This window comes from Trachinotus anak, unplaced genomic scaffold, assembly GCF_046630095.1.
Source record: "Trachinotus anak isolate AG129_WGS33_773 ecotype Australia unplaced genomic scaffold, CSIRO_AGI_Tana_v1 ptg000010l, whole genome shotgun sequence".
In the NCBI taxonomy this organism is placed as follows: Eukaryota; Metazoa; Chordata; class Actinopteri; order Carangiformes; family Carangidae; genus Trachinotus; species Trachinotus anak.
The window spans coordinates 2,945,740-2,972,855 of NW_027273861.1; the positions used below are offsets into that span (position 1 = coordinate 2,945,740).

General features: G+C 40.7%; 2 protein-coding genes across 9 annotated transcripts in view; one reads left to right on the forward strand and one right to left on the reverse strand.

Annotated features, from left to right (window-relative positions):
* Positions 1-27: 27 nt before the first annotated feature.
* On the forward strand, positions 28-24,469 carry fip1l1a (FIP1 like 1a (S. cerevisiae)). Of its 4 annotated transcripts, none has more exons than XM_071486875.1 (12): positions 28-187; positions 2,937-2,995; positions 3,471-3,555; positions 3,682-3,797; positions 3,946-4,022; positions 6,398-6,497; positions 6,600-6,696; positions 11,349-11,391; positions 14,351-14,391; positions 15,019-15,190; positions 23,632-23,747; positions 23,875-24,469. In XM_071486875.1, the coding sequence occupies exons 2-12, from the start codon at positions 2,987-2,989 to the stop codon at positions 23,949-23,951; spliced, it is 933 nt and encodes a 310-aa protein (XP_071342976.1). In that variant the 5' UTR covers positions 28-187; positions 2,937-2,986; the 3' UTR covers positions 23,952-24,469. The 4 variants fall into 4 exon arrangements, with proteins under 4 accessions (XP_071342976.1, XP_071342975.1, XP_071342977.1 ...); XM_071486874.1 differs by having other exon boundaries at positions 29-187; positions 23,632-23,754; positions 23,877-24,469; XM_071486876.1 differs by having other exon boundaries at positions 29-187; positions 23,632-23,772; positions 23,877-24,010.
* The window catches only part of lnx1 (ligand of numb-protein X 1), a 52,351-nt gene continuing 49,489 nt past the window's right edge, over positions 24,255-27,116 (reverse strand). For all 5 annotated transcript variants that reach the window (XM_071486868.1, XM_071486867.1, XM_071486869.1 and 2 more), the window contains 3 exons: positions 26,280-26,526; positions 25,440-25,598; positions 24,255-25,245 (listed from right to left, as the gene is read on the reverse strand). In XM_071486868.1, coding sequence (XP_071342969.1) covers positions 25,110-25,245; positions 25,440-25,598; positions 26,280-26,526 — 542 coding nt within the window. In that variant the 3' untranslated portion in view covers positions 24,255-25,109. The remainder of the gene's footprint in view (positions 25,246-25,439; positions 25,599-26,279; positions 26,527-27,116) is intronic.

Sequence of the window (27,116 nt, forward strand, 5' to 3'; positions counted from 1 at the left end):
TAACTCGTTGCTACGGCAATAAGCAGCCTCCAGACAACAACGGGTAAAAGTGTTGAATAAGTACTTAAGTTACAAAGTTAAAGATTTTTTTAAATTTAAAATCATTACTTGAGTCTTAAGAGTTCACTGCTATTAATTATTTAAAACGAAAGAATGAATTCGAGGTAGAGTCAGTTCTTAAAAACATGTAAGTACTTATATATTCACCTTGTATATATATCAAACATATTTGATATTAACGGTTAAGCTAACTGCTGTTGGTCAGCCCACCTTCATGGAAATGGAAACCATTTGACGACGACATATTTGAGTCCGGGTTTACATTTGTTTGAAATAACTTTTTATATTTTAAAATGTCTGCGGAGTTGGACTCCAAAGTTATCGACGAGACAAGAAAAAAAAAAAATCAATGTAAGCTTAAACAAACCAACCCTGTGTGATAATGTATTGTTTGTTCTCTTAATTGGGCATGAACAATATAGAAATCATAACTGGCAGCCAGTATACACTGAGTTGGCGAGAAGTAATGCAGTCTAATACAGTAGTCCTGCAATAAATTCTACCTTCATGACGGTTATAATGTTCAGTTTGTGTTTCAGAGAGGAGTTGATTCTTGAACTTCAGTTTGGAGGCTGCAGTGTGTGTTGCTGTTGAATTTTTATTGCGTTAAACAAACAGGTTTTCCTATTATTTAGTTTATTATTTATTTAGTTAACCAGTTATATCAGTGAGGGTACGCTAAATAACAGAAACACCTCTCTGTATAATGCAGTACAGTTCAGTAGCATCACAGACTATCCATCCATCTACCCATCCATCTATTCGCTAGATCGCTTATCCTTCCTATCCAGCTGTCATTGGGTGAGGGCGGGGTACACCCTGCACAGGTAGCCAGTCGATCACCTGGCGACTATGAGGGCCACATATAGAGATCATCACATACTATATCCTCAAAATGGTGGAATCAACACCCCTCTACAAAAATTTCAATAAAAACTGAACATTATAACATGAAGGAATAATTTTTGCAGAACTGTTGTATCAGACTCCATTAGGTTTAGCCACGTACCGAATAAACAGCCAACTGCAGTGTGGCTGTATGTTGTTACCACAGGTGGTGAGAATGTAGCAAACCATAACAAGACAAATGTTCAAATGAAACAATCTTAATTTAAATTTGTCCTGTATTTTTGTGTATTTCTTTCAGTGATTTATGACATGTAGTCCTAAACCACAGATAGCTAGGAGAGGGACAAAGAAGAAAACACTCAAATTCCATGTGTATTATGTGCCTCACAAAATCCTGTATCTGTTTTAATAGTAGTGCCCATTTCACTTTTAGCATGAATACCTGTCAACAAATAATTTTATAGGCCTAGATTTGTGAATAGCACACATTTCCCCTTTCATAACCATTAGGAAATTATGATGCGGTTTAGTATATGAGACTGTTACAAGTTATTACAGTTATTTCACCAAACCCACTTAATACCGCTCTTAGCTTGATGTACATTATTATTAAGTTCAAAACAAGTTGAGTTTGACAGGCCATAAATGACAGTAAGTGGTGAACAAAATCAAAATAAACTGTGGTGGCATGCTCATTTTCAGTCAGAGCCAACTGCACTGCATTAATGAAGTATTCAGATATAATACACGTTTCACAGTACAATAATGACAGTGATCATTATAGCTGCACAATGTGACAGCACCCTGTGTGCTGCCCAAAATGTGCAGCCAGTCATGTGGAACATTAAGAAGTATTTTGATGCTCATTAAATCTGCTGCCAGGCAAGCAGTGTTTATTTGTGATCAGGGAATTGTGGATGTAAGCAATCACACAACTGGAGCACTGACGATATCTGTGATCTGCATTCTCTACACTCTTGCCTCAGAGTAAATGTAGCATAGCCTGCCAATTACAGTAAGTTACTGTAACGTACACCACAGCTTCGTCAATAGTGTTGTTTTTTTTCTTGTGAGTGTAGTCACTTTTTTGTGACTTAAGTTGTGCAAGTTAAAGGATAAGAGTCAAGTGTCTTTGTTGTTGGTTGACTTAAAGCCCTGATGTCTGATGGTTTGAATAACCCACCATAAAATCCAAACAAACTAGTTGATCATAATTGCATTTGATTGGCTAAGTTAATTTTAGTCAGGATCAGACATTTCCAACAAAAAGGATATTACTGTAAGACAAAGGTATGACTCTTTCAGATGGCTTTACTCTGTTTGTCTTTGTGCTCTGCAGTAAGTGGCTATGGAATTGATTTCTTTTATTTTTTATAACAGTGTCATTCTCTGAAGAATCTGTGTAAGTGGCACTGTGACTGTTCTTGATAAGAGTAGTCTGAGTGAAGCACTCAACTAAAATAACTGCACTCATTGTAGAAATTTATCTCCAGTTCTCATTATGTGTTGTGCATATTACCGTGTATTTTTGTCATAGCGGGTGCTGAATGAAAATTGTACTTTTTGACATACAAGTGGATATCATTATTATTACTTTGAAGTATTTCTTTAGTTTTATGGGGTAATTTCAAAGCTGTCCAAGATGATGAAGACAGTGACAATGACGGTACTGATGAATACAATGATTTCTGTGTAACCATGTAGCCACGCATATGAGAGAGTAACTGTTTACTATCCATCTTCTGACAAAATAACGTTGAATTTTTCCATGTTTTATTGTGTTTCTTTGCCTGTTGGACATAATATGAATGTGCATTATTTGTCAGGAACCTACTTCTGTCAAAATGTAGCTTTGAGGTATTTTCATTGGTTTTTTTGTGATATATTATTCTTTTATATGGAGGTGCCATTTGAAATTAGGTTATCAGAGCTCAAGCCACACAGAAGTGTTTCTCAGTGTTCAAGTTAATGTCATGATGATGGAGATACCCATGTTGATAATTCATGTGCCTCTTGTTTTCTTGCAGCTCTGAGCACAGACCTGTGCATCTGAAATTTAGTGCTGAAAGGAAAACACATGCAGTTGGTAAGTATGTGCTTTAGCAAATTTTCTAAAGATAATCCAGAGGAAGCACAAAAACGGAAAGACTGGGGATGCCTTTATATTATTTCTTAAGTGATTAATTAAACAAAAACACTGATAAGCATTCAGCCTCCAAAATTGCACAGTTCATTGTGTCTATTGTTCAAAAAAACCAAGAAACATACGTTTACCTTCCTCATAATAGTCTATTTTAAATGTAGATCCTTCTTGAGACAAACTGAGACTATCTGACTTTAAGACCACATTCCTATAACCTCCGTCCTTAGTTAGCCTCCTCACTCAGAGTATTGCCTTAATTACTACATCAGCTCAGGTAATAATGTCTTTATGCTGGGAAAATGTCCTATGGTCTTATTAAAAATGAATACATAATCTTCCCCAATGAAGTCCTTGGCAAATACATATATCAGGATTTGGAAGTGTCTGTTTGTCAAATATTTAACATCGTTCTACAAAGGGAATAGACATGGATCCCTCTGACAATATCCAAGGAATCCCAGTACTGGACGTGAATGCTGAGGAAAAGCCATGGAGGAAAGCTGGTAAGTAGTGGCCTGTAGATGTTGATTATTCTTTCTTTGGTGTTCTCTAAACTCATTCACTGCAATTGTGTAATCAGTGATTATATGCAGACTTGTTCTTTTCACTATGCTGTGTTTTGGTTTCAGGTGCTGACATTTCAGATTACTTTAACTATGGCTTTGATGAGCGAACCTGGAACGCCTACTATAAGAAACAGGCAATGCTCTGTGCAGCTAATGGAAAACCATACACTAAAACCAGGGTAAGGCAAGATATTAATCATTTAGTCAACTTTTTTAGACCAGGGAAACATGAGTCACAATATATACAATTTCTCTGTTTCAATTTTAACAAGACTTGAATTATGAGTAGAAAATGGAGCAGAATGAGAACTTGTTTATTCCACACAGGTCCAGAAGAGGCACACTAGACATGAAGAAACAGGACCCTGTTTTTCTTACTCCTCCTCAGGCATACTAGCTTCCAGGTAGGTGACACAGTGTTTCCTACCTACTGTCACTGTCTGTATCCTCACTGCTCTGCCCTGCATCCCATTTCCTGCCATAGGTCCAAGCTCCAAGGGCAGAAGAAGGCAGCTGGTTGTTTTTGTTTGTTTGTGACACAACAACTATCAGGCTGATGCCATCTGTTTTCTGTGATCCTAAGATGGGCTTAGCATATTAGGGACATACTGGGAAGGGATCCTAAAGTGTTGAGTAAACACAAACTTGTGTTTATCTGTTACTGGATGAAGTTAAATTTCATAGAAGGTATGTAAACACACACACAGAGCACTGTGAAAGGATTTGTCCAAATAACTAATTAGAGCTCAACAGCAAACTCTGAATTGACAATTCATATTTTTCATATTTTTAGACCCTCTTTTACTGTTTTTACATTTATTCAAGTTTTTTCTGGCATTGTTATTTTGTCACCACTTTTTATAGTGTAAATACTGGTACTTATCATGTGACAACTGTACTTAAGTGCAATAGGTAATTTTACTTTACTTGTACCTCAGAATTTATATCAAGTATTTCCATTTGATGTATATATGAAATATTCCACTTTTTTACTCATTTTTACTATCAGCTAATAGAATATGGTTCATTGTTATAGATTCAAATTATTATCATCTCGACCAGCTGCAACATGAAAATACCACTTCCATTTGATGGATCAGTAATACTGATTCACAATATAACCCTCTGACACAGAGCATTCTGCTGTCTAACTTTTGAGACTTAAGCTATGTTTTGCTACTTTTGTGCTGCAGCTTCAGGTAAATATCTGAATGCAGCACATTCACAAGTAATGGAGTTTTTCTACATTATTGTTTTTCTACTTTTACTCATGATAAAGATCTCGGTAATTCCTCAATACAACCAAAACTACAGTATTGAATGAATTTACATACATTGGAATAATTATACAATTTGCTGTATATTTTCTATAAATGTGTAAAGTGTGTGTATCAAGGGTCGGGGATAGAGCTGAATGCTGTGAGATTGTAAAGCACCTTGAGGCAAATTTGTGATTTGTGATTTTGGGCAATATAAATTTCAACTGATCTGACTTGATCAGGAAAGCTTTTTAGGGGGAGCATTGAGCAGCAGAGCAGGCTGAAGCCTGTGGGAAACAGGGCTGTTAGACTGGGCCGGTGGTGCTTTACATCCCAGTTACAGTCTCCCATCATTTATGTATACACTCATGAGCAGATGCTTACCATGTTAGTAAATATAGGATCCAGCCCCAGCGTGCGGTTTGCTGCTTTTTATGGACCAGGTGCTGTGTGCCTTTCAGTGCTTTTGCCCATGTAAAACTGCATCTTTGCCCTGATTCCCCCCATTTAGTTGAATGGTTGATGAGGATACCCGTTGGAGGTCCTGACTGTCAGCTGAGGCTGACTGGCAGAACCGGCCACTTAATTAAAGATCCTACCCTTGATGATGCTCCCCGCCATCGGCAAGGCTGCCCTTCAGGGGAGGTCATGTGGATCTGAGTGCTGTGGGGCGTCTCTCTATGTGACAGAGCTGGATCACAGTGGACCAGGATGTCACAGCAAGCCAGAGACAAATACACACACTCTATTATTCAGTACATGGTGTGGTAAATGGAGCTTCAGCAAACGTCTCATTCTCTGAGAGTCAAAAAATGTGATGCTTGTTTAAGGAGGCTCTTGTTGTATTTGTTGATTTGGGTGTGGTGTTCTCCCCTGTTGCCTGCCATGCAATATACTGTATCTGACCTAAGGGATGCAAGTGAGATTTACTCATAGAGATCACAGTTTTTCCCGTTTTTAAATCTGTTTTGTATCAGAACATTTGTGTGTTCCTTTTCTACAAAGCTATTGTGTTAAAATGTGTTTTTCAGAACTGAAGTGAACAAAAGAGACATTAAGAAGCTCCAAGCACTTCCTTATTGAGATGCCATTAGATGTAGCTGTTATTCCTTCTTTCTGTATGTTTTTCTCTACTGTTGATTAAATCCTAGTGACAGAAAGGGGTTAGTATCCCATCTGTGTGTGTGTGTGTGTGTATGTGTGCATACTCAGTGGTTGGGGGGCTTAGTACTTTGAAGGGCTGTTTTGTGAAGGAGGCGAGATGACCCAGATAAGGAGGTTTAATGCGTTAATGGACCTGCAGGGGGTTGTAGTAGGGACATTGGGAGTGAGATTAGGACAAACTAATGTCCTGTTTTTAAAATTGTTATATAAATGCAATCCAAAACCACATGAAGGCATTATTTAAGTTGAATATGAAAAAAGGCAATAAAAAGCTATTTTTTGGCACTGTATCAATAGATTTGCATGAATGTGATGTTATTTGTATTTGACTGTTTATCATATGACCCGATCAACAGAGAGTCAAGTGCCTCCATTGATCTGACTGGAGGACAACCTGGATCCAGCAACAGAGTAGAAGGGAGCAATTATCTTATTGATGAAGGAAACAATACTCAGGTAGTGTGTGTGTGTGTGTGTGTGTGTGTGAGTTTGTGTGAGAGAGAGAGTGACACACAAAGACAGTCACTGAAGCTATTACTACCAATGTTTACTTTGCAGGTGGTTATTGAGATGTTCCCAGAGGAGGGTGGAATTACTTCTTATCATCTGAATCCTGCATCCAATTTCAGTTCTCTCACATGCACCGCTCCATCACGTAAGTCACCACATCACTGGAAATAACCAGCACCAGAACAGATGAGTTGTCTTTTAAGAAGCTGGGGGGGTAAATTTAAGTGGAATACAGAGGTTTCAGGTGGAAAGGGTCCCGGGAGTACCCCCTGTACCCCACATAACACACCATGCAGCTGCACAAATGACTAATGGAAATCTGACATTGTGTGTTTGGAGAAGCTGCAACACGTGTCATAATAAATAATCCTGTGGAGTTGAAGGACAGAGGTGAACACTGGCGAGTGTGTGTGTGGTGTGTGTGTGTGCGTACTTGTACTTGCTACATAGTAAGGACCAAAAAAAGTATTTTACTAACAGAGTGAGGACATTTTGGGAAAGTGAAGACATTTTGGCCGGTCCTCACTTTTTGAGACACCTTCAAATCACATTTTGAGGGTTAAGACTTGGTTTTAGAGTTATGGTTAGAATTAGGTTTAGGTTTAGGTTAAGGTTAGGGTTAGGGTTAGGGTTAGGCACTCATTTGTGATGGTTAAGGTTAGGGTAAGGGGCTAGGGAATGCATTATGTCAATGAGTGTCCTCACAAAGATAGAAGTACAAGTATGCTTGTGTGCTTGTGTGTGTGTGACATTGTATGGATATTTGCCTTCTGCAGGCAGGTGTCTGCAGTGCCATCCAGGTGTGAGTCTATCAGTGCATCCTATTGGTCTTTGTAATGAATCAGACAGATATCCAGGAAGACTCCCTGGCTCGAACACACAGCTGAGCACATGCCATATCTTTATCTTCAAAGGTTCCAAAATAGAAACGTGGGTTAAGGCCCGTTTTTACCCCTCACCTACCCCCTGTGAGCCCCATACTGCCAAGCGAACCTGTGCCAGAGCTGCTAATACAACCAAAATATCAAACATCCTGTGGAGTACAGCTTTGAACAGTCAACTCCAGCTTTGAAGTGTGTTTGTGTAGCTTTTATCTTGGCCACTCCTCCTTCTTTAAGTTATAGGCCCTGCCTCCTTTTGTGATGCAAATTTGTAACATGATAAAAATAACCCCTGGTAAAAAAAAAAGTGCTGGGCCAGCAGATTGTGGCACAAGAAATGTGCTGAACAGGCCGACCTTAAGGGATTGAACAGAGGGAAAGAAGGGGCTGTTTTCATTTTTTGTTTTCCACTGAGGTCACATTAGATGCTAAGTGTGTTTGATAAGTGCAGAATTTAGAGTGGAAGTGTATCATTGCAGGGTTGTACCTGTGTCATCTATCAGTGCTGCACAATGCACAGCCAAGGTGAGGCTGTCTGCTGCTGTGCGCTGCAGCTAATGCCTTCTACAGCTGGTTAGTAGGTCACTACAGTCAGTGCAGAGGCACAGCTTGTATGTAAGTGTCCTTTCATGTGGCATTGATACATTTACTGAAGATCATAGTTAAGCAGATGTGCAGTTCTTTCTGACCGTGACCATACCATTAACAGATGCCCTCTGATCTGAGCTGTGGATTAGAACTACTGACCTCAACAGCTCTTATCATTACAGGGATCATTTAAATCAAGAAATATATCAGCACTCAGACATCTTAAAATATCAATTAGATTTAAAAGAAATTGATTTAAAAAATTGAATTTAAGTTCCAGGCTTTGTCATAATTTCTAAGAAAACAAAATATGAGCACAGTAACTCTTTTTTTTTTTTTTTTAACTAATAACCTCAAAAGTCTGCACCCTGTGCTGATTGTATGTCTAGAATTGAGAAAGCCAGCTATTCCTTTCAGGAAGCACATGACTAGAACAATATGACACTATTTTGCAGAGGCAGTGGCAAGAATAATTGTGCTCATCTGCCTGTGCATATTTCTGTATCTGCGAGTGCAGGAGGCAGTAGCCTTTACCTAAGGAAAGAAACTTCAGGCCTGTACTGTAGTGCAGAACAGCACCATGTGGTCTGATGTGAAATATCAACTCCATCTAAACCCCTCCAGCCTGTAGCTCTGTAAAATATTAGCATGACAGAGAAAGCCACGCAAGCACAATTTGCGACCATTAGCTCTCGGCCATTAGCTCTCTCATATGCTGCCAAGCATGGAACTCCAGCCCTCATCAAACACTCACTTGAGAAGACCACAGGTAGAAACAATTACTCACTCACGCTAACATTGATGACATGTGTCTGAACAAGCTGGCGTTTATTGTGCATGCATGTGTCTGCTTGTGTGTGTGCAGTGCACACTACACAGCTATTTTTGATCACTATCACTGTGGGGAGTGGATGTTTGAGGTTTTAATTACTTTTTAAAACATAACTTTAGTATTTTCAGCTCAGTATTTGATTCTATAAACTCATGTTGTCTAATGCAGTGACCTCATCTGTTTGTTGTAATGAATCTTTAGGTGTTTGCCCCACATTCCTGATGAATCACACTGTTGTCCTTTAGTTTGTTTTCTGGAAAGGAACTGCCTGAAGGCCTTCAGCATAGCACTGCACTCTATCAAACTGCTGGAAGTTCATGTGTGTATATGTGTGTCTTCCCTTGGGTGTCCAGGTGTCTGAGGTATCAAAGGCCTTGCTGCGTCAGGCCTCCATAGTGAGCAGTTCAGGCCCTCTCAACTCTGTGGGACTTGCATTTGAAGGGGAAGGAAGATGTTCTACATTTCACTTACAAAACAGGGCAGCCCGGTACTCTTTTTCAAATTCAAGGTTCAACTTCCAGCAGCCCTTATTATTCTTCCTCCTGTTTCAACCCCTTTTTGTGTTCTTTATGTTGTCAAAAACTGCTCAGAGCCATTCTCTTGTTACTGTTCTTTATGGAAAAAAGACGGGGATGGTATCCAGATGTGAATGTGTGTTTGTGCCTTGACTCCTCAAAGGAATGTGTGTGTGTACTCAGTGCAGCTTGTGTGATTTAGAACTGATTGTGTTGCACAGTCACGTAAAATGTGAGCATTATAACAAGTGGGACCATTAACTGTGCATCCAAGCATTGGACTCGCTCTGTTTTACTGATGGAGGAAAATCAAGTAGGACTTACCACATTTTGTTGCTCTGACATCTTGAGGCTAATGTAATTTCTCTACCTTAAAAGTGGCAGTACCATCAATTATTAGGTTATGTTGTTGGCTATGTAAGTGATGTTTTTCAATTTTTGGCTTGTGTTGCTGTAACTTGTTCCACATATTAATGTTGACACATTGATCTTCCCACATTTAAGTTGGAGTTGAGTTGGACAAAATCCACATGACTTTTGCCCTCAGCTCTGTATTAACTTTTATCTATTATGTTTCAAGTTAACTATAAAATTTTTATTTTTTTGCTCATGTTACACTCAAAATATTTTAAACCCACAACATGAAGTAACGTTATGCATATGAAGCTAATTTCTCAAACACAAATGATTATTAAACCCTGTCCATTAACTGTTGTACCACCACTGCAATTCTATTGTTACTCAGACTGTCCTTAATTTGATCCTGAAATTGTGGCCAAAACACATCTTGAGCAAAGGCAGACTACACAGGAAGTTCCTCTGTTGTCACTTCAACCAATGACTATAGATGTCTGATAATACCAAAACAAAGTTTTGTGTTGTTGATTTGTGTTTACTCCCTCCCGAGGCTAACAGTTGAGTTGGCAGACTGCTGTACATAGAGAGTTAAGACAATCCAAACTGGGGAGGAAACAAGGGGATGAAAAAAAGAGAAAAATTCTTATGGAGGAAAATAATTGTATTTTCATTATTGTATAAACAAGTTTATGACGGGAGTCTGCTCAGGCCATGTCAACAAAGACAACAGAGCTTTACCTTGCTAAGTTAAAGTGGGATATCCAGTCATGTCTAACACAACATCCAGTCATTGTCCAGCCAATAACAATCCTCACAGATGATGTGGATACACAGTAGTTGTTTGGGAATTTCAATCAAATAGAATAAAGAAGAAGCAATTTACAGTCACATCTAAAAAGTATGGACTCATGGTGGTTACCCCAGCTCTTTTTACAGGTTTACATTTTCAGGTTCGGTGTAGCCGTAGTACCGTATTTTCCGGACTATAAGGCGCACTTAAAAGCCTTTAATTTTCTCAAAAAACGACAGTGCGCCTTATAATCCGGAGCGCCTTATATATGGATTAATTCTGGTTGTGTTTACTGACCTCGAAGCGATTTTGTGTGGTACACGGCGCTCACGGCGCTCTGTCAAAATGTTTTAGTACGACTTTGGTAAACTACAAAGCCGCACCGCTTGCAGCATTACAGCTGTCGTAGTCAGGAGCGTCGCGGAGTAATACATGCTGTGCTTCACCATAATATTACAGTGTGTGTGTATAAGGACCTATAAGGACTTATTGTGAATACGCTAACATTTGATTTAGCGGTATCAGACTGTGTTTTTTTTACGTGTTACAACTGAACAAGGTTGGGAGTTATTGTGAACGCGTTTAATAAAGTTTGACTGACTTATCTGACTGTTTTGTTTCGCTTAATGCGCCTTACAGTCCGCTGCGCCTTATATATGAAAAAAGTTCGAAAATAGACCATTCATTGACAGTGCGCCTTATAATCCAGTGCGCCCTATAGTGCGGAAAATACGGTATTTAAAATCTAAGATATTTGCATATGAAATTGTGTAAACCTGGTCACTGTCAAGAATCTGACTTGAAAGTAATGGTCTTTTCTTTCTGTCCATGCAGCTTTGCATTACCGACCAGGACGTCCTCCTCTCTCTTTGGACAGGTGAGCCCATGATTTTCTCATTCGGTACCACAGAGGTCTGTATGTAGTGGCTGCAGGTTTTCTGGAGAGAGTGTCAGGAAAACAGAACACCTTTTTTTTCAGGGAGGCTTGACTCAGGTGTGAACACAAGTAAGAAACAAATTCAGCAAAAATGAGGGAAGAAAAGAGGAAAACATTTATCAGAGAATGACTATGACATCATTAATAAAAGGCTGGATTAGTACTGAATTTTTAAAACCAAACAACTGCTGTTGCAAGCAGTTGCCTAATTTCTGAGGCAGACTTGGTGGCTCTCAGTTGACATCAAAGGACAACCCGTATTTAGGTTTTCGGACATTACTACTTTTCATTCTGAGCGGGATCAGTTATATCACTGCACACTGTGGCTGATCTTGCAACTGAACCAATGGCCAAATAAGGCAGAAAGCAAGACAGCAACCTTGTTTGTGCCTCCCGTCTCCTGTTTATCAGTATCCAAGGCATCTCCCACTCCCCTCCTCCGATCCATGTCACAACCTGTCTGAAGACTCCCACATTTTTGCTCTAATTTACACCACTTAGATCACAAGTGGGCTACGCTGTACCCTAGGCTCTCTCGCATTTTCTTACATAGCCCTGAATATAGCTCCACTCCAGTAATGTTTGCTGCTGAGCTTGTTTTCCTTGGATGTTGTCTGTATCCAGCCTGTCTCAATCCATCTCTCTGTTTGTCTGTCTCTTCAGCTTCCTGCCTTTTTTCTCTTTTCTCAATCCTGCTCTTTCCCTTTCTCCTAATTTGCTGTGTCTACGTGTGCCTCAATTCACTCTGTACTCTCCCCTAAAAGATGTTTTTTCTCACATCTCAGTCCATCTGCCAAATCCTCACATCCTTCAGGGACTTACTGTTCCTATGAACTCTGCCAGCCATCTCCCGTACGCTTTATGAATCATTTCCTTTTCAACTTCTCTAACACACACATGTGCACCGTCCACACAGACAGTCCCTGCCTCACGGTTGCTGATCAGCCTTTCCCTTGAGGTATTTCTGGCATGACCTTGGCCCTTGCTTCTCATGCAGTGCGGAGGGCCAAGGGCCCATAGGGCTCCTAACATCCATATTTAGTATTTAGTAAAAGAGTTGTGTTAATGTCCCAATCATTGGCCTTTAATTGGCAATTATCATGCTGCTACTGGACATTCATGGTTGTCAGTGTTTCACATTCTCACATTTAGTCTAAATCTAATTTATTTGTTGTCTGAAAAGAAACATTGAGAACAATCATCACTATGAAAAGCAAGTCAAGCCAGATGTTTGCATGCTGTTCAATCAAAACTCAGTATTACTGTACCTGTAGATGATTTTCACAGAAAAGGACTTTCAAGTCTTTGCAAAGAATTGTATATGGCATGTATCTGGACATGTTAACCCCTTTAACCACACAGTGGTTAGGTGAAGATCTCCAGACATATACCTGAGGTTGGAGCAGTTATTATACAACTATTGCAAAGTGGCTTAATCTTGGTGACAAAAAAAGAGAAGCTAATAGTAAGCTTCTTTTATTCTCAAAGTCAAACATGTCTTCACACACAATTTTAGTTTACTTTAGTTAGTTTAGTTTACTTTATTTTAGTTTACACACAATTAAAGAGAGCACCCCTGGTTACATATATCTGCAAAGGTCAAAAATAACACAACAAAGCCATTGTAGTCTTTGCCACAGTGGAAATAAATCTGGTCCAATGCAACAACAGAAATTCACTCAATAGTCTTATATTGAAGCACAAAGTTGAAGCACTATGTTTTAAATGTTGTATTGTTTTTTGTAGGATAATATTTGCTTATGGTCTAAACTGAGTGCCATGAAGATATGTTGGATATGTTTCTCTAAAGAACCCTGTAAGACTAAAGGTAGTAACATCTAGATCAATAGAGCAATATGGATCATGATTTTGCCAAGAACAATCGCTACATTTGCCATGTCACCTACCCCTAATTAGGCATCACAGATCATATGCATTTTCCTACAGAGCAGTACCACAAGGTGTGAGCACTGAGTAGTAAAGAGTGCTTTGATGAACCATTACAGTTATTATCCCTCTGGTAGGGCTTTGCCAGCAGCCACTGCTGCTCACTCACCCAGACTCTCTCTTCCATTCACTTATTCAGTCTCCATTCACAAACAAGCCTCTCTCCAGCTCTGTGCCTCTGCTGCACCAAAAAAAGATTAGAGAGAGAAAACTGGCCAGGCCAGTGCTGATGTAACACAGGGAGTGATGCACCTGGTTACTACAGGCTTTATGGCATAGTGTGTTTGGACTTACATATGGTGGGAAGCAGTTCCATTGGATGAGCTTCACACACACCCAGTCAACCTTCAGCCCACTTGGAAGTTTTTAAACTGGAAGCGGGTGTCGGTCCAGGCCACATGAACAGACAGAACATCCAGATAGTATCAGTAATATGCCCTCCATCCGTTCCTCATGGGTTTGTGAGCCCGCACTGCTCCTTGACAATGAGCCAGTCACTTCAAACACTTGGAAGACACAGCTGTGCATTTAGAAAAGTGCTTTGATGTTATGGATCAGTCCACTTGTTTTTTATTCATTGATTCGTCTGTAATTTCTTTTTCTGACTGTGTGGGTTTCTAAGAATGAATGACTTTAAGCATTAAAGCTGAATACAGTCTGCCAGTCTGCCAAATGTATGTTGCATGGGACAAAGATGATATACATTTTCAGGTGTTCTAGATTATTATTTTAATTATTATTTTGTATCTTAGCTTCTTATCAAATGTTCTCTGTTGTTAAAGTTTTTCGAAATATTGGAAATTCCCATCATATAAACTCAAAACTGACAATATTGACATTTATAGTATAGATTTGTAGTTTACATTTACAGTATGTGGAGGATCTTTGTGTACATGTATGCGCATGAGCTGACAGTATATTCACACCATGATTCTTTATTTATCTGTTTCAGTGGACATGCGAAAGAGTTTGATGAGCCCTCATCTTCATCAGGTAAAATGTCTGTTCATAGTGTTTCATAATTGTTTCATAAAAACAGCTTCAGCTTGTGTACTGAATACTATACCATCATGGTGAGTGTTGCTCCTAGTTATTCTAGGTTACATACTGTGTTCATAGATTCCTCCAGTGGACTTGATCATTCTGGGAATTCCCTCATTCAACACTCACTCAGACATAATACCCACTGATCAGGGTAATGGAAAACGTGTGATTTGGCCTCAGCAGCATATGGACCTCTTACACAGATCAATATTTGTGTAAATATTTGTATAAAATTTGGAAGGTTCACTTTGATTGTTTTCAGCACAACTATTTACATTATTTTTTTATTTTTAATGGAAAACACCGTACCTGCCCTATATATTCTGTTTAAGCTCCAGTCTGTGTATGTTCTAAATATGCTCTTTGAAAGAATGTCACAGTTCTGCCCTTAGAAGTTTCATTTATCATACATAAGCATGTTTTTAGGGGAAAACAATAGCATAAAGTGGTGCTGGCCTGAACACAGTGACTTGGTGAATGCTTCTTAGAATAAGAAAAACTGATGTAGTTGTCAGCTGCTGCTGTTTATGGTCCTCCCCAGTCATGTGTGCGACATGGCTCTGTTCTCTCTCGTAGGTGTATCATCTTTAATCCCAGGGGGTCGTGCTTGCAGCGCTGGGGTGATTAACACCGCCAAAGCCTGGGAATGTGTGGCAAGGTGTGACAAGGACAGAGACAGACCCAGAGAGCATGGCCATGATAAAGACAGTAAAAGACAAAGTGAGATCTGTTCCTCTTCACACAACAGGTGGGTCTCAGTCATATTAAGTTATAAATACTCATGCTCAATACATATGTCAATTTATTTAATGCATGTAATTCTGAAGCCTGTTTCCCTTTTGTATATCATTACAAGACACTACACATTCTCCCTTCACCCTTCCTTCTGCAGTGGCTGCATGTAAATGTCTGTTGAGCAGATGTGGCCTTCTGGATTAGGGAGTATATAGCATACTGGTTCTGGTCCAGATATCCAGTCTTTTTTGAATCTTTCAATATGTGTGCATTCATGGCCTGTCTCTCTCTCTCAGTCACTCTCTCTCACATATGTACATATGCACACATGTGTGTATAGCAAGCCAGATTTGCCTTAGAGTGATTGAAAACTTAGAGAAAGGACAAAAACAGAACAAAGAATGAGGAGGAGGCTGCACAACAGTCTGTTTGCCAGCTGAGTCAAGAGATGAGTGCAGGGTATGGTGTTAACACCGGTGCTGGGTAATATTTCAGCATGACTGCAAAGTAGTATAGTTCTCTGTCTAAGTATGTTGACCAGTATTAGTCTTTGTGGTGCTGTAAAATCAAGTTCCCAACAAATGTGTATGAAGTTGTTTCCATATAACATTGTGCTCTCATATCTTCAGAGGTATAATATAAACTGTTGTAAGAAAATGTACTGCTATTGTGGAGAAATGCACACTATTGCAAAAGAGCATAAGACAATTGTGACAGAAATCAAGACTATTGCAAGGCCAGGAGAAATTATTGCCAGCATATGCAGCACTATTTTAGTTGCTCTGGTGCAGTGAGAGTAGATGAGGGAATAACTGGCTGTATTTGCCAGCTACGGTCAGGAAATAATTGAGCGTGTTCTCCTCTGCGTGGAGCTTGGGCCCTTCCTCCCTGTGGCTCATGGATGATAAGAGCCAATCTGATATCCACTCCAAATTTCATATAGTGCCCTACTACCCTACTGTCACAGTGACAGCCAGAGTGCTGCCGTATGTGTACTCAAACACTAATGCTCACATGCGTGCTCGAGCCAAATCCTGCCCTACATTTCCTCTGCACACTCAGTGTTGACCAGTAGCCGGTTGTCTAGTTAATTATTATTAACTCAGGCAGATGCCAGCTATAATACACATGGGCACATTTTCCCCCTCCTCACAAATGCCTTCCCCTCAGCTGACCTGAGGCTCATACGGTATGACAGAGGGACTGTGACAGTTTGCTGTGACAGAGCATTCCTCACTAAAACATGTACATGTGAGGTATCAGGGATCCTCCTGCAATTGCCCTTGACTGAGGAACTGGCCTCAGATCAGTGGTGGGATTCATTCATTAGATTGTTACTGCCTATTGGTCCCAAACAGTTAAAACTACAAATACATGCAGTACAACTGAAATCTGGACTTAACTAAGATCATTTCTCAATCTGTGTCTGCGGTTGCAAAAGCTGTAATGCCTTTGATAATAATGAATTCCTGTGTAAGCTGGTGTTGGAGCTTCACTGCTAATTAACTTGTGTGCAAAAATGACATACTGAAGTATCTCTTACTGTACTGTGCACTGTAGAAATATCCTCATACAAGGTTCTGCTTTTCAGCACTTCTCCTGCTTAAAATAGGGAGCTTTTGCTGGGGTATTTGTGCGCTTTAGATGCCTGGATTCAGGTTTGTACTCAGTGCTCAGAACAGTCTTGTGGGTCAAATGAGGGAAGTGGGACATGGGGACAGCTGGGAAGCTGTAGGCTAACTGCAGAAGGTAGGAAGTACAGGAATCACATGTGCATGACAGACACACAGGGAATGCACGTGAGGATTCTTTCTTCTCACTATAGATTTGTTCTAATGTCACAGTCGCAAAGGACTGTTCCTGTGGCCCAGAGTCCAGTGTGTGCTGCTCACACCTTCTGGGCTCTGATGATTTGTTTGACCTACATTCTGGTCACATGATCAGACCTTACACTATGCACATCACACACACACACTCACATGTGCAGGCTGTGTGTTTTCTGTTACATTGATTTATGACTGTAGTATTCTAGTATTTTTAGACTGTAACTGGAGGAATTCATTGTTAGTGTGTGTGTGTGGGTAGTGTGTGTGAAAGACAGAGAAACAGATGGAGCCTCCATAGCTTTTTGCTAGCCACCCTTATTGTTCATCACCAAGGTTGGTGTGAGTGTTACTTTGAGTGAGTGTTACTGTGATGCTGATGTAGGAGCTGTGCTTGGTAGCCCACATGTCCTGCGCTGAGTCACAGTGTGGCAGGGCAGCCCCCCCGGGCAGCAGCTACTGGTTATCAGCTGTGGTTGTGAGCGCATGCCTCAGATTTACCACCACTACTAATAGATTCCATCAGCTTAACACTCACATTTCCTACCATGCATTTATCCAAAGTGAGTGATATACTGTGTCTCTCTCTCCTCTACCTCTCCAAATGGGTGCAGGCTGTGCAGCTGACTGGTCAACACCTGCCCCCTAATTGTAAATCTTATCACTCATCATAAATGTAGCCCTTGTATTTTGTCTCTGTCGTGCACAATCCACAATATCCACATTTCGCCCTGGTTACTTGGATATTTGGTTGACAGAAAAGCTTGCATAGTGAGTTCATTGGATATGAACTGGAGCAGTCCCAGTATTATGAGAAAATTAAAATGATAAATTCACCCTGCTTGAACTGGCACTAACAACTTCATTAGAAAATGTTGTGAAGCTGGTTTCAGTGTTAACAAAGGGTTTATCTGACTGGTAGCATGGAAGACAAACTGATAATTGAAAAGGCAGCTGTAATACAACACACAGAAACCAAATTAGATCATTGCTAATTCAGAGCAGCAAATACATTGCAATAACATTTTACAAGCTCAAACAAATTTGCACCCAGCCATGATTGCAGCCAAATTTAATTTGCATTAATGTGCAATTGAGTGATTTCCCTCCTTAGCAGAAAACATTTGGAGAAAAACATTTTTCATAAGTCTTGCGTGTTGTTTTGAAAAAGAATCCTCAATTCAACTTTGATGGCAGCCTTGTGATCTGGAGAAACAAGCTCATCTCCCTTCCAGGTTTTGTTTTAGATTTAGGAGGAATAGCATGATCCAGACTGCCACTTCCATTCTACTATCGGCAGACAGGGGTACAGTAAAACCGGCCGTTTACTTGATTTTCCTCAGCTGCTTTTGTGCCTGATGCCACTTTTATCCTGGCTTCAGGATCTGTCTTGGGGCCCGTACATTCTTCCCTCTACATCTGTTTTTATTTTTCCCTCTTTTTTAGTGCTGAATGTGACATGCTTTTTGTCTTTGTGCCTTAACTTCATGCATGGAACTTATTTCTTTCCAGAGCCAGTCTTGGGGTCTTGGGGTTCTTCAAACAGTACTTGCTTGTCCCTGCATTCAATGCTACTGTGTTCTCACTCTAAAACATACAGCATCACTTCTTGTCTTAACTTTACATACATGAAGTGGCTGCCATACGTTCCTCTGCATTTGGTTCTCTTTTTTCTTGTCACTAACAGCAGCATTTGCTCACTTGCTTGCTTTGTATGGTTCAAAGCTCCCTTCCTAAGGACACTGTGCACTGGTTATCTTTTTCAAAACATTGTTTGTTCCCCACACACTCAGCTGCAGTTTCCTTTTCTTTTCTTTTGTAGGTTTCCACTGGCCCAAGCCCCCAGTTTTGTTTGATTTTACACTCATGCTTCAGTGGAAATAATTGTTTTCACTGAGTATTTTTGTTCTATCTGGAACAAACTGATTGGCAGTAGTGTCTTAACATGAACATGGTCCTGTCAGTAACCTAACTCAATAAGTTAACTCTGGCTATTTGGCCAAATCAAACAAGGAAGATATTATTATTATTCTTAAAAATCCTGGTGGGTGTGAAACAAAATACAAAGTTTTGGTTTTACAAAAGACAGTTCTTTATGTTTAGAGTGGAGAGCCATCACTTTTTAATTATTCTGTGATCACTCACTTGGATTCTGTGGTGACACCCCAACTCCTGACCTGCAGGTTTAATGTGTTTCTTCTGTGCAGAGCTTGATCAAAACTAGTTTTACTCAGCCTTGCAGTAATTAAGAGATAAATCCTCAGCTCTAATACTAAGATTAGCTGGCCTTTAGTTTCAGGGGAAAACATTTAACCAACAAAACATTTGTTTATGTTGTATATAACCATGATCCTGCTCAACATTGTTGACATTAATATTATATTATGTTTGCTGCTGTTATTATTAATATTATTATCCTTCCCACTGCTCTCTCTCTGTCAAAATCTCTCTCTAAAGCAGAGCTTTTGTTCCTCTCCTCACTTTGAGGAGGGAACCATGGGAGAGTAAACTGAACAGTATCTAGAAAATGGAGAGAAGCTTTGTGACTGACTGGGGACAGTGTCGGTGGCTAGTGAGTTAGCTTGGCAGCTACAGCAATTCACCCTCACCCCTATGAATAGTCAGTGCTGCACCAAACTTATACAATACATTTCACAATGACAAGTTGATCAAGTTTGCTGTATCTTTGTGAGATGAGACCAGGCCTTTAGAAATGTGAAACTGAGGTGAGACCAGGAGAAGACGTGGGATTGTCTTTGTGACACTAAAAGAAAGATTAATTAAAATCTTACAAGTTCATTGTCTGTGTCATTTGGCTTCTGATTCGCACATGTAGAAATACAAACCAGAAGAATGATTGAACTTATTGTTTTAGTAAGATTGGTGGGTGCAGTTACTATTTGACACATAACACCATGGGATGTGTCAGAGTCACCAAATAAGGTCACATTAATATGTTAATATCATGCATGATTATCTCAGAATATAATAGTTCTTGGGAACAAGGGAGAGAGAGATAGAGGGAGAGACATTAAAGCCAAATAAGGTTACATTAAGTAAGTAGGGTTATATTTTGTGTTCAATAAAGGTTAGTGTATAATCTCAAGAGAACAACTGCTTGGCTTATTCCTGACCCAAAAGTACTGCCACACTGTTAGTTACTTCACCATAATCTGTCTGAAATAACAATATCTCTAAGAGTCATTGTACATGAAATTCAGTCCCTCCTCTCACAGCTGCTAGTTGTTTTTGTAGGTATTACTTTCATTCGAATTGTGTCAGATATAAATTGTGTTTTATCTCTGTGCTGAGACTCACTGAATTGTCTGGGTTTCACAGTTAAATGACTGTTGGGATGCAGTGGACAAAATTACACTGCAGCAGGCTCAGGCATCTTATGAAATCTGTGATACTGCCTGACAGGCTTGGCCACTACTGGTGAATAAAATTATAAAATGTGAAAACAAAACCTGAGGCCTCTATGCTATAATATATACACTGCCTGGCCAAAAAAAAAAGTCGCCACCAAAAAAAAAGGTCACACATTCTAATATTTCGTTGGACCGCCTTTATCTTTGATTACGGCACACATTCGCTGTGGCATTGTTTCAATAAGCTTCTGCAATGTCACAAGATTTATTTCCATCCAGTGTTGCATTAATTTCTCACCAAGATCTTATATTGATGATGGTAGAGTCTGACCGCTGCACAAAGCCTTCTCCAGCACATCCCACAGATTCTCAATGGGGTTAAGGTCTGGAACCTGTGGTGGCCAATCCATGTGTGAAAATGATATCTCATGCTCCCTGAACCACTCTTTCACAATTTGAGCCCAATGAATCCTGGCATTGTCATCTTGGAATATGCCCATGCCATCAGGGAAGAAAAAATCCTTTGATGGAATAACCTGGTCATTCAGTATATTCAGGTAGTCAGCTGGCCTCATTCTTTGAGCACATACTGTTGCTGAACCTAGACCTGACCAACTGCAGCAACCCCAGATCATAGCACTGACCCCACAAGCTTGTACAGTAGGCACTAGGCATGATGGGTGCATCACTTCATCTGCCTCTCTTCTTACCCTGATGCGCCCATCACTCTGGAACAAGGTAAATCTGGACTCATCAGACCACATGACCTTCTTCCATTGCTCCAGAGTCCAATCTTTATGCTCCCTAGCAAATTGAAGCCTTTTTTTCTGGTTAGCCTCACTGATTAGTGGTTTTCTTAAGGCTACACAGCTGTTCAGTCCCAATCCCTTGAGTTCCCTTTGCATTGTGCATGTGGAAATGCTCTTACTTTCACTATTAAACATAGCCCTGAGGTCTACTGTTGTTTTTCTTCGATGGCCGAAGTGATCGCCGATCATGATCAATCAGGATTTTTTTCTCGCCACATTTCTTCCTCGAAGACGATGGGTCCTCACTATCCTTCCACTTTTTAATAATGCGTTGGACAGTTCTTAACCCGATTTTAGTAGTTTCTGCAATCTCCTTAGATGTTTTCTCTGCTTGATGCATGCCAATGATTTGACCCTTCTCAAACAGACTAACATCTTTTCCACGACCACGGAATGTGTCTTTCGACATGGTTGTTTAAGAAATGAGAAGCAACTCATTGCACCAGTTGGGGTTAAATAACTTGTTGCCAGCTGAAAGATAATTGCCCATGCAGTAATTATCCAATAGGAGGCTCGCACCTATTTGCTTAGTTAAACCCAGGTGGCAACTTTTTTTTTGGCCAGGCAGTGTATAATGTTCATACTAACACTGTCTGCTAGTGAACTGTTTGACTGTCTTCTTGGTGTTATGTGAAGTGGTTGTTTTCGTGTTAGAGCTAATGGCTCTGGGCAAGAACAAATTTGGGCCTTGGGTCTTAATCCCTGCTGCTAACAGAAGAGCTGTCTCCAAATATTGAATATATTTAGCTTTGTACTTGCAACAACTCTGCTCCCCAAGGCTCTCTCTCTTCTCTGTGTGGAGCGAGTGAATGGTAATAATTACTCCAGCCATGTGTGTGAGCTGAGAGTCTGCGTAAATACTGCAGTAGAGTTTTTTTTAACAAGATGATACTTTTACAGAGGCTGAGGGAAATGCCTTCAGCATCATGATTGTTAAAGGTCAGGTTGATTATCCTAAAACTGCAACCTGCAGACTGTGCTGTGGTGTTACTATGAGGCAGTTTTTGAGAGAGAACAGTGATTGTATTTTTATACACAAATGATTTCAAACTCATGAACAAGTGTAAACGCTGGTGTTGTTCATAAAAAGGGAAGAAAACTTTCTCCTGGAAAACTGAGCAACTCCCCACCCCCTCCCACTGCAACTCCAACACCATACACAAAATCTACTGTACATGTGCAGCTAAACATGACAACATGGATATCTGTCATAACAATGTTTTTTAAAAAGCTGACAGAACACATCATTCTTAGCTCAAATATATATGGCATCAAATATGGAAACTAATATCAGTGTTAGGTAAAATAATATTGGCCACACAGAGAAAAAAGGGTCACCTGGCTTAGGACAAAATGAAGTAGGTTGACTGGTAAAAATGTGTTTTAGTTCACTTACATTTTAGTTTTTTAGGGACATTGCACCACTTCTGTTTCATATTTACTTCTCTCAGTCATTAAAACATTAAAACAGTGTATTTTGTGTGGAGATGTCTCCTGATCTCAGCTGGCATCACTGCTGCACTGAACACTTTTCCCCTGCAGATGAAGCTTTCCTGTGTGGGACAGCTTTCTTCACCCATCCATGAAAAACTGTCATGATACAGACTTCAATTCTTTTATTTGCTTCAGGTTTGTTCAACTGTGTTTAGGGCTGATCAGCTAGTCATTGATTTACAGTGACAAATATTTATTGTGTGCCACAAATACCTGTATATGGGTATAATCCTGTGTTCCAAAAGTATTTTGCTGGTTACTATGGAAACTGTCATCCATGAGCTGTGGGCACCAGTCTTAGCTGCGGTATAACTGCATGTTTAACAGGGTTTTACCATGGTGATTTCAGTATTTGTTTCTTAATAACCTCAGGGCACCCCTGGCTTGTCTTTTTGGTACCTCAGGGTGCTGCAGCACTCACTTTGAGAGCCTCTATACAGCCTTTAGTTTGAACCATGCTGCAGGTGCTCATTCCAACCATCATTATATTACTGGATGTTTGAGGTGGAGGTGTTTCAGTGAAATCAGCATATTCTCTCCACTGTCACCTTCCCTCTTCACATGAATATTTTCTTGCATAAGTGTGTTTGAAGGTGTGACGTGATGACTGATCAGTCTTGTGGTCTCACCGGACTGCAGTGAACAATAGATTTTTTTTACTGCAGCATGTCTGCTTGGCTTTAAAGGGCTTGCTAGTGTTGGGCTCTTTGTTAAGGCCAGAGGGGAGGCTAGAGAAGCTCAAACAAGCAAATGGTAGGCACTGTGGTTATGGTTTTAGTCCCTTGTGTTCTGACTTATCTCTCTCCCAGTGGAGAAAGGGGAAAAAACGGCTAGCAGTCTCATTCTTGTGGGCACTGAGCTATTTTTCCTTTTGTATTATTTGCCAATGAAAAAGACTCCAGTTTTATCTGTAGCAAATGGAAAAAATACATTGAATGTGTGTACGGTGTTTTTCAGAGGAGAGGAGCGAATGAGGCACAGGGACACTATGGAGCGAGGGCACAGACGCCACAGTTTTGAAAGAGTCAGTGGAGAAGAAGCAGGACAGCAGACAGAGAGGAGATGGAAAAGCAAGGGATGGTAAAAATCACCATGCAGGTCTAACTAAGATCTGAACACACTCACATAGTTTAAATGAAAAAAGCAATGAAAGAGGACAGAATCATCATGTGATTGTTTGTCACCTATGTACTTGACAGCAGCAGGAGCAGGAGGGAGGATGGCGAGGACAGGGACAGGCAGAGCAGACACAAACGCAAGAAGGCCGAAAGAAATAAGAAGGACAAGGAGACAGACAAGATGTCCTCTGCTGACCCAGAGAGGAAATTAAAATCTGACTGACTCTCAGGCTCCCAGTCTATCTGAGAAGAGATGCTGCCCTGTGGCTTGTTGTTGTATATTGTGTATAAATATGCTGCTCCTCAACTGCATTACACAATATATTTAATCTATTAGAGAGACTAAAGTTAATTATATATTTTATACAAAATGCATGTGTTGTTTTACCTTTTAGTGTTGTTCCTGTTGAGCCTGTGAATCCCAGTTAACTGTGCCTTAAACAGACTGAGTTCTCGGACAGCTCTCTTTTTCAATGACTTTATTGATCATTAAACCAAATATACCATCAGATATGCTATACAGGCCGAAGCGTGACAGACAGAACCACAGTGGACGGGCCCCAGACCGTCCACTGATACACAGAAACCAAGTCAGTTTTTTTTTTCTTAAAAGTAAGAAAATTAGTAAGGCCTCCACAATGTCACCTAATTAAATATTACTTTTAACATGTTATGAACACATTGATCCTTTATTTTTTTCAATATATTTTTCTTCCCAGTGGTTTGATAATTTAGCCATAGCTTCTGAAATAAAAGAAAAAAACCTCAACACAGACTACTACTTGGCAACGTGTCCTCAGGTCAACGGATGAAGATGACAACCACTGTCAGTACAAACAGAATAGAGCCTATATTTAAAGGCCATACCACAAACAAACAAAAGAAATGTATTACAAGTGCTTGGATCAGTACTTTTTTTAGACACCCAACATTTACAGTAAAGAAATGTGAGTCCAACTTAACGCATACCCTAATATATAACTACTGGAATTGGCAACGTGTTGTGTCTCCTCTCGATCCACCCACTCCACCCCCACTCACTGGATGCTGTGCCAGATAACAACAGATAACGCCCAACATCCTAGTTAGAGGCGGCTCAGGCCTGGATTCTCCCTATTCAGCATCCTCGGAGGGGCAAGTTAACCTCTGGTAACAATCCAGTCTTTTTGTTTGTCCCTCTCCAAACTCCTGGCAAAGTCTCAGCTGTCCATCAGAAGTGAGACGTCCATACAGCTACAGCACTATTCTAAGCTTCTCCCACACAGCAAGCTTAGGGTGGTCCACCATCCGCGTTCCTGGCTCAGGCTCGGAGCACTGCTACAGCAGGCTGCCTGGCCAGGAGACGATGGTCAGGGTGATTCTGCCCCGCAGCTCCTTCAGAAGGCGCACCAGTGCTGTGTGGGTCATCCCCCATGTACTCTTCCCATTCACCTCCAGCAAGATGTCCCCACACCTGCACACAGACAGATGAAAGTGAAAAAGTGAAAAAGGATGCTTAATCTTGGATTATGAAAAAGTACATAGGCCACATGAAGACATGCAGTACCAAGAAAGTATTTGAAGGATATAAACAGACATTCATTCATGCAATTAAATTTTTTTTTGCTGGAGCTTATCTAAATCTAATAAGTGACATGGTATGGATACCTTATCCTGCCATCATTGTAGGCTGGCGTCCCCTCCACGATAGAGCGGATAAAAAAAGATTGATTGCAGTTGACCTCCTCCTGACCTCCCACGATACTGAAGCCCAGGCTGCCCGAAGTGCTCCGTCGCAGGACGATGTCTTTGCAGCAGTAGAGATGCCTGCAAGAGTCAGGAGGGAGATTAAAAACACTAATCTCTCAACTTCATCTTTAAATGATATGTACTCTCCATCCATGCTGAGTATGTATGGTGTAGCTGGATGTCTGCTCAGAAGACAAAGGCCTGGCAGCTGTTTGAACAAAGGTGTAACTTTTCCTCCCAGAAGATGTGCTGCAGTAAGAATAGTGGGACTTTCACATCAGTCTCATGCAGATGGCCCAGGGCTGAGTGAAAATGAAATTCAAATCCTTTCAGTTGCACCGCTGGTCTGGACTACATTCCCATGGCGGCTCAGTACTTAGTTTTGACTCCTAATCAAGTCACTGCTCGAGGAGAAACACACTTCTATTTAACTTTAAGCAGGAGCAGCAGGTGTGTTTTGCTGTCAGTGGACAGATGTCTTGCTGACAACACACTGTAGTAAGAGGAATTCATATGCTTAAATCTGAGGGAGAGTTCTACTCATATAAGTGCAGTGAATATTTAAGCTGAAAAGTTAGTTTTGAAAGTATAATGAGCATTCTGTCCCAGGTGGCTCTGTCAAAATTTCAGTTGGCACCAGCTGGCAGGGGTCAGAGGGACCAGTGTGGGGGTTGTAAATTATACTGGGCACAGAAAAAGACGGAGAGAAGGCTTAAAAATGTATAAGAAGTGGATAGAGGGAGACCACGGGAGACTCACCTGGGTAGCTGCAGCCATGACACCCAAAGTGGGGAGTAGTCGTCATTGGGCAGTGGACTCTTGTTGCTGTCTGTGGGTGAGGGTGTGAGACAGGGCGGCAGTGGGCACTCTTGCAGGCTGTCGTCGGGAGGACGCATCTCCAGGACCTTGAGCACAACAGGAGAGGAGGTGTTTTTCAAGTTGGCCACGGCCTCGCCTCGCGTCACCCCTGTCAAATCCACCCCGTTCACGTTTAGCAAGATGTCACCTGCAGGGGGGAGGAAAGTGGACAGCATGGATCATCATCCACCCAGGTTTGCTGCCCCTGATAATAGCTTTTCAAAAGACCTCACAGGACAGGGACTCATCATCTGCCTATTTAATATTCAACAACCTCCCTGCTGGAACACAAAGGGATGGAAACAGAGTGCCACCTGTGCTTTAAAAAGCCTCCCAGTGATGAAAGTGGTGCAAAGAAAAACAGACGGCATGGTCCAGCTTGCTAGTGAGCAACTCAAAGGACACGTTTGCCCTGCAAGCATATGCAAATACAAGTGAACAGTCTATTACAATACACAAACATGCTTCATAAGCACACAAACAGACACAGCTGTTGCAGCTATGTCCCATATAAAGACAGTGTATAAGAACAGGCTTAAGGTATAACCACATTAAGCCTGTTCTAAGATGTATATGTTGGAATCAGCGGTTGGGGGCTACGATCTCTCACTCCCCTGTTTTCAGCTGCAGTACAGCACATCAAGACTGATGCTATTGCATCCAGTTCTTTGTGTGTCGCTCTGTGTTTTGCTCCATTTCAGAGCTGACTGATTTCATATCACACAATAATTAAGTACT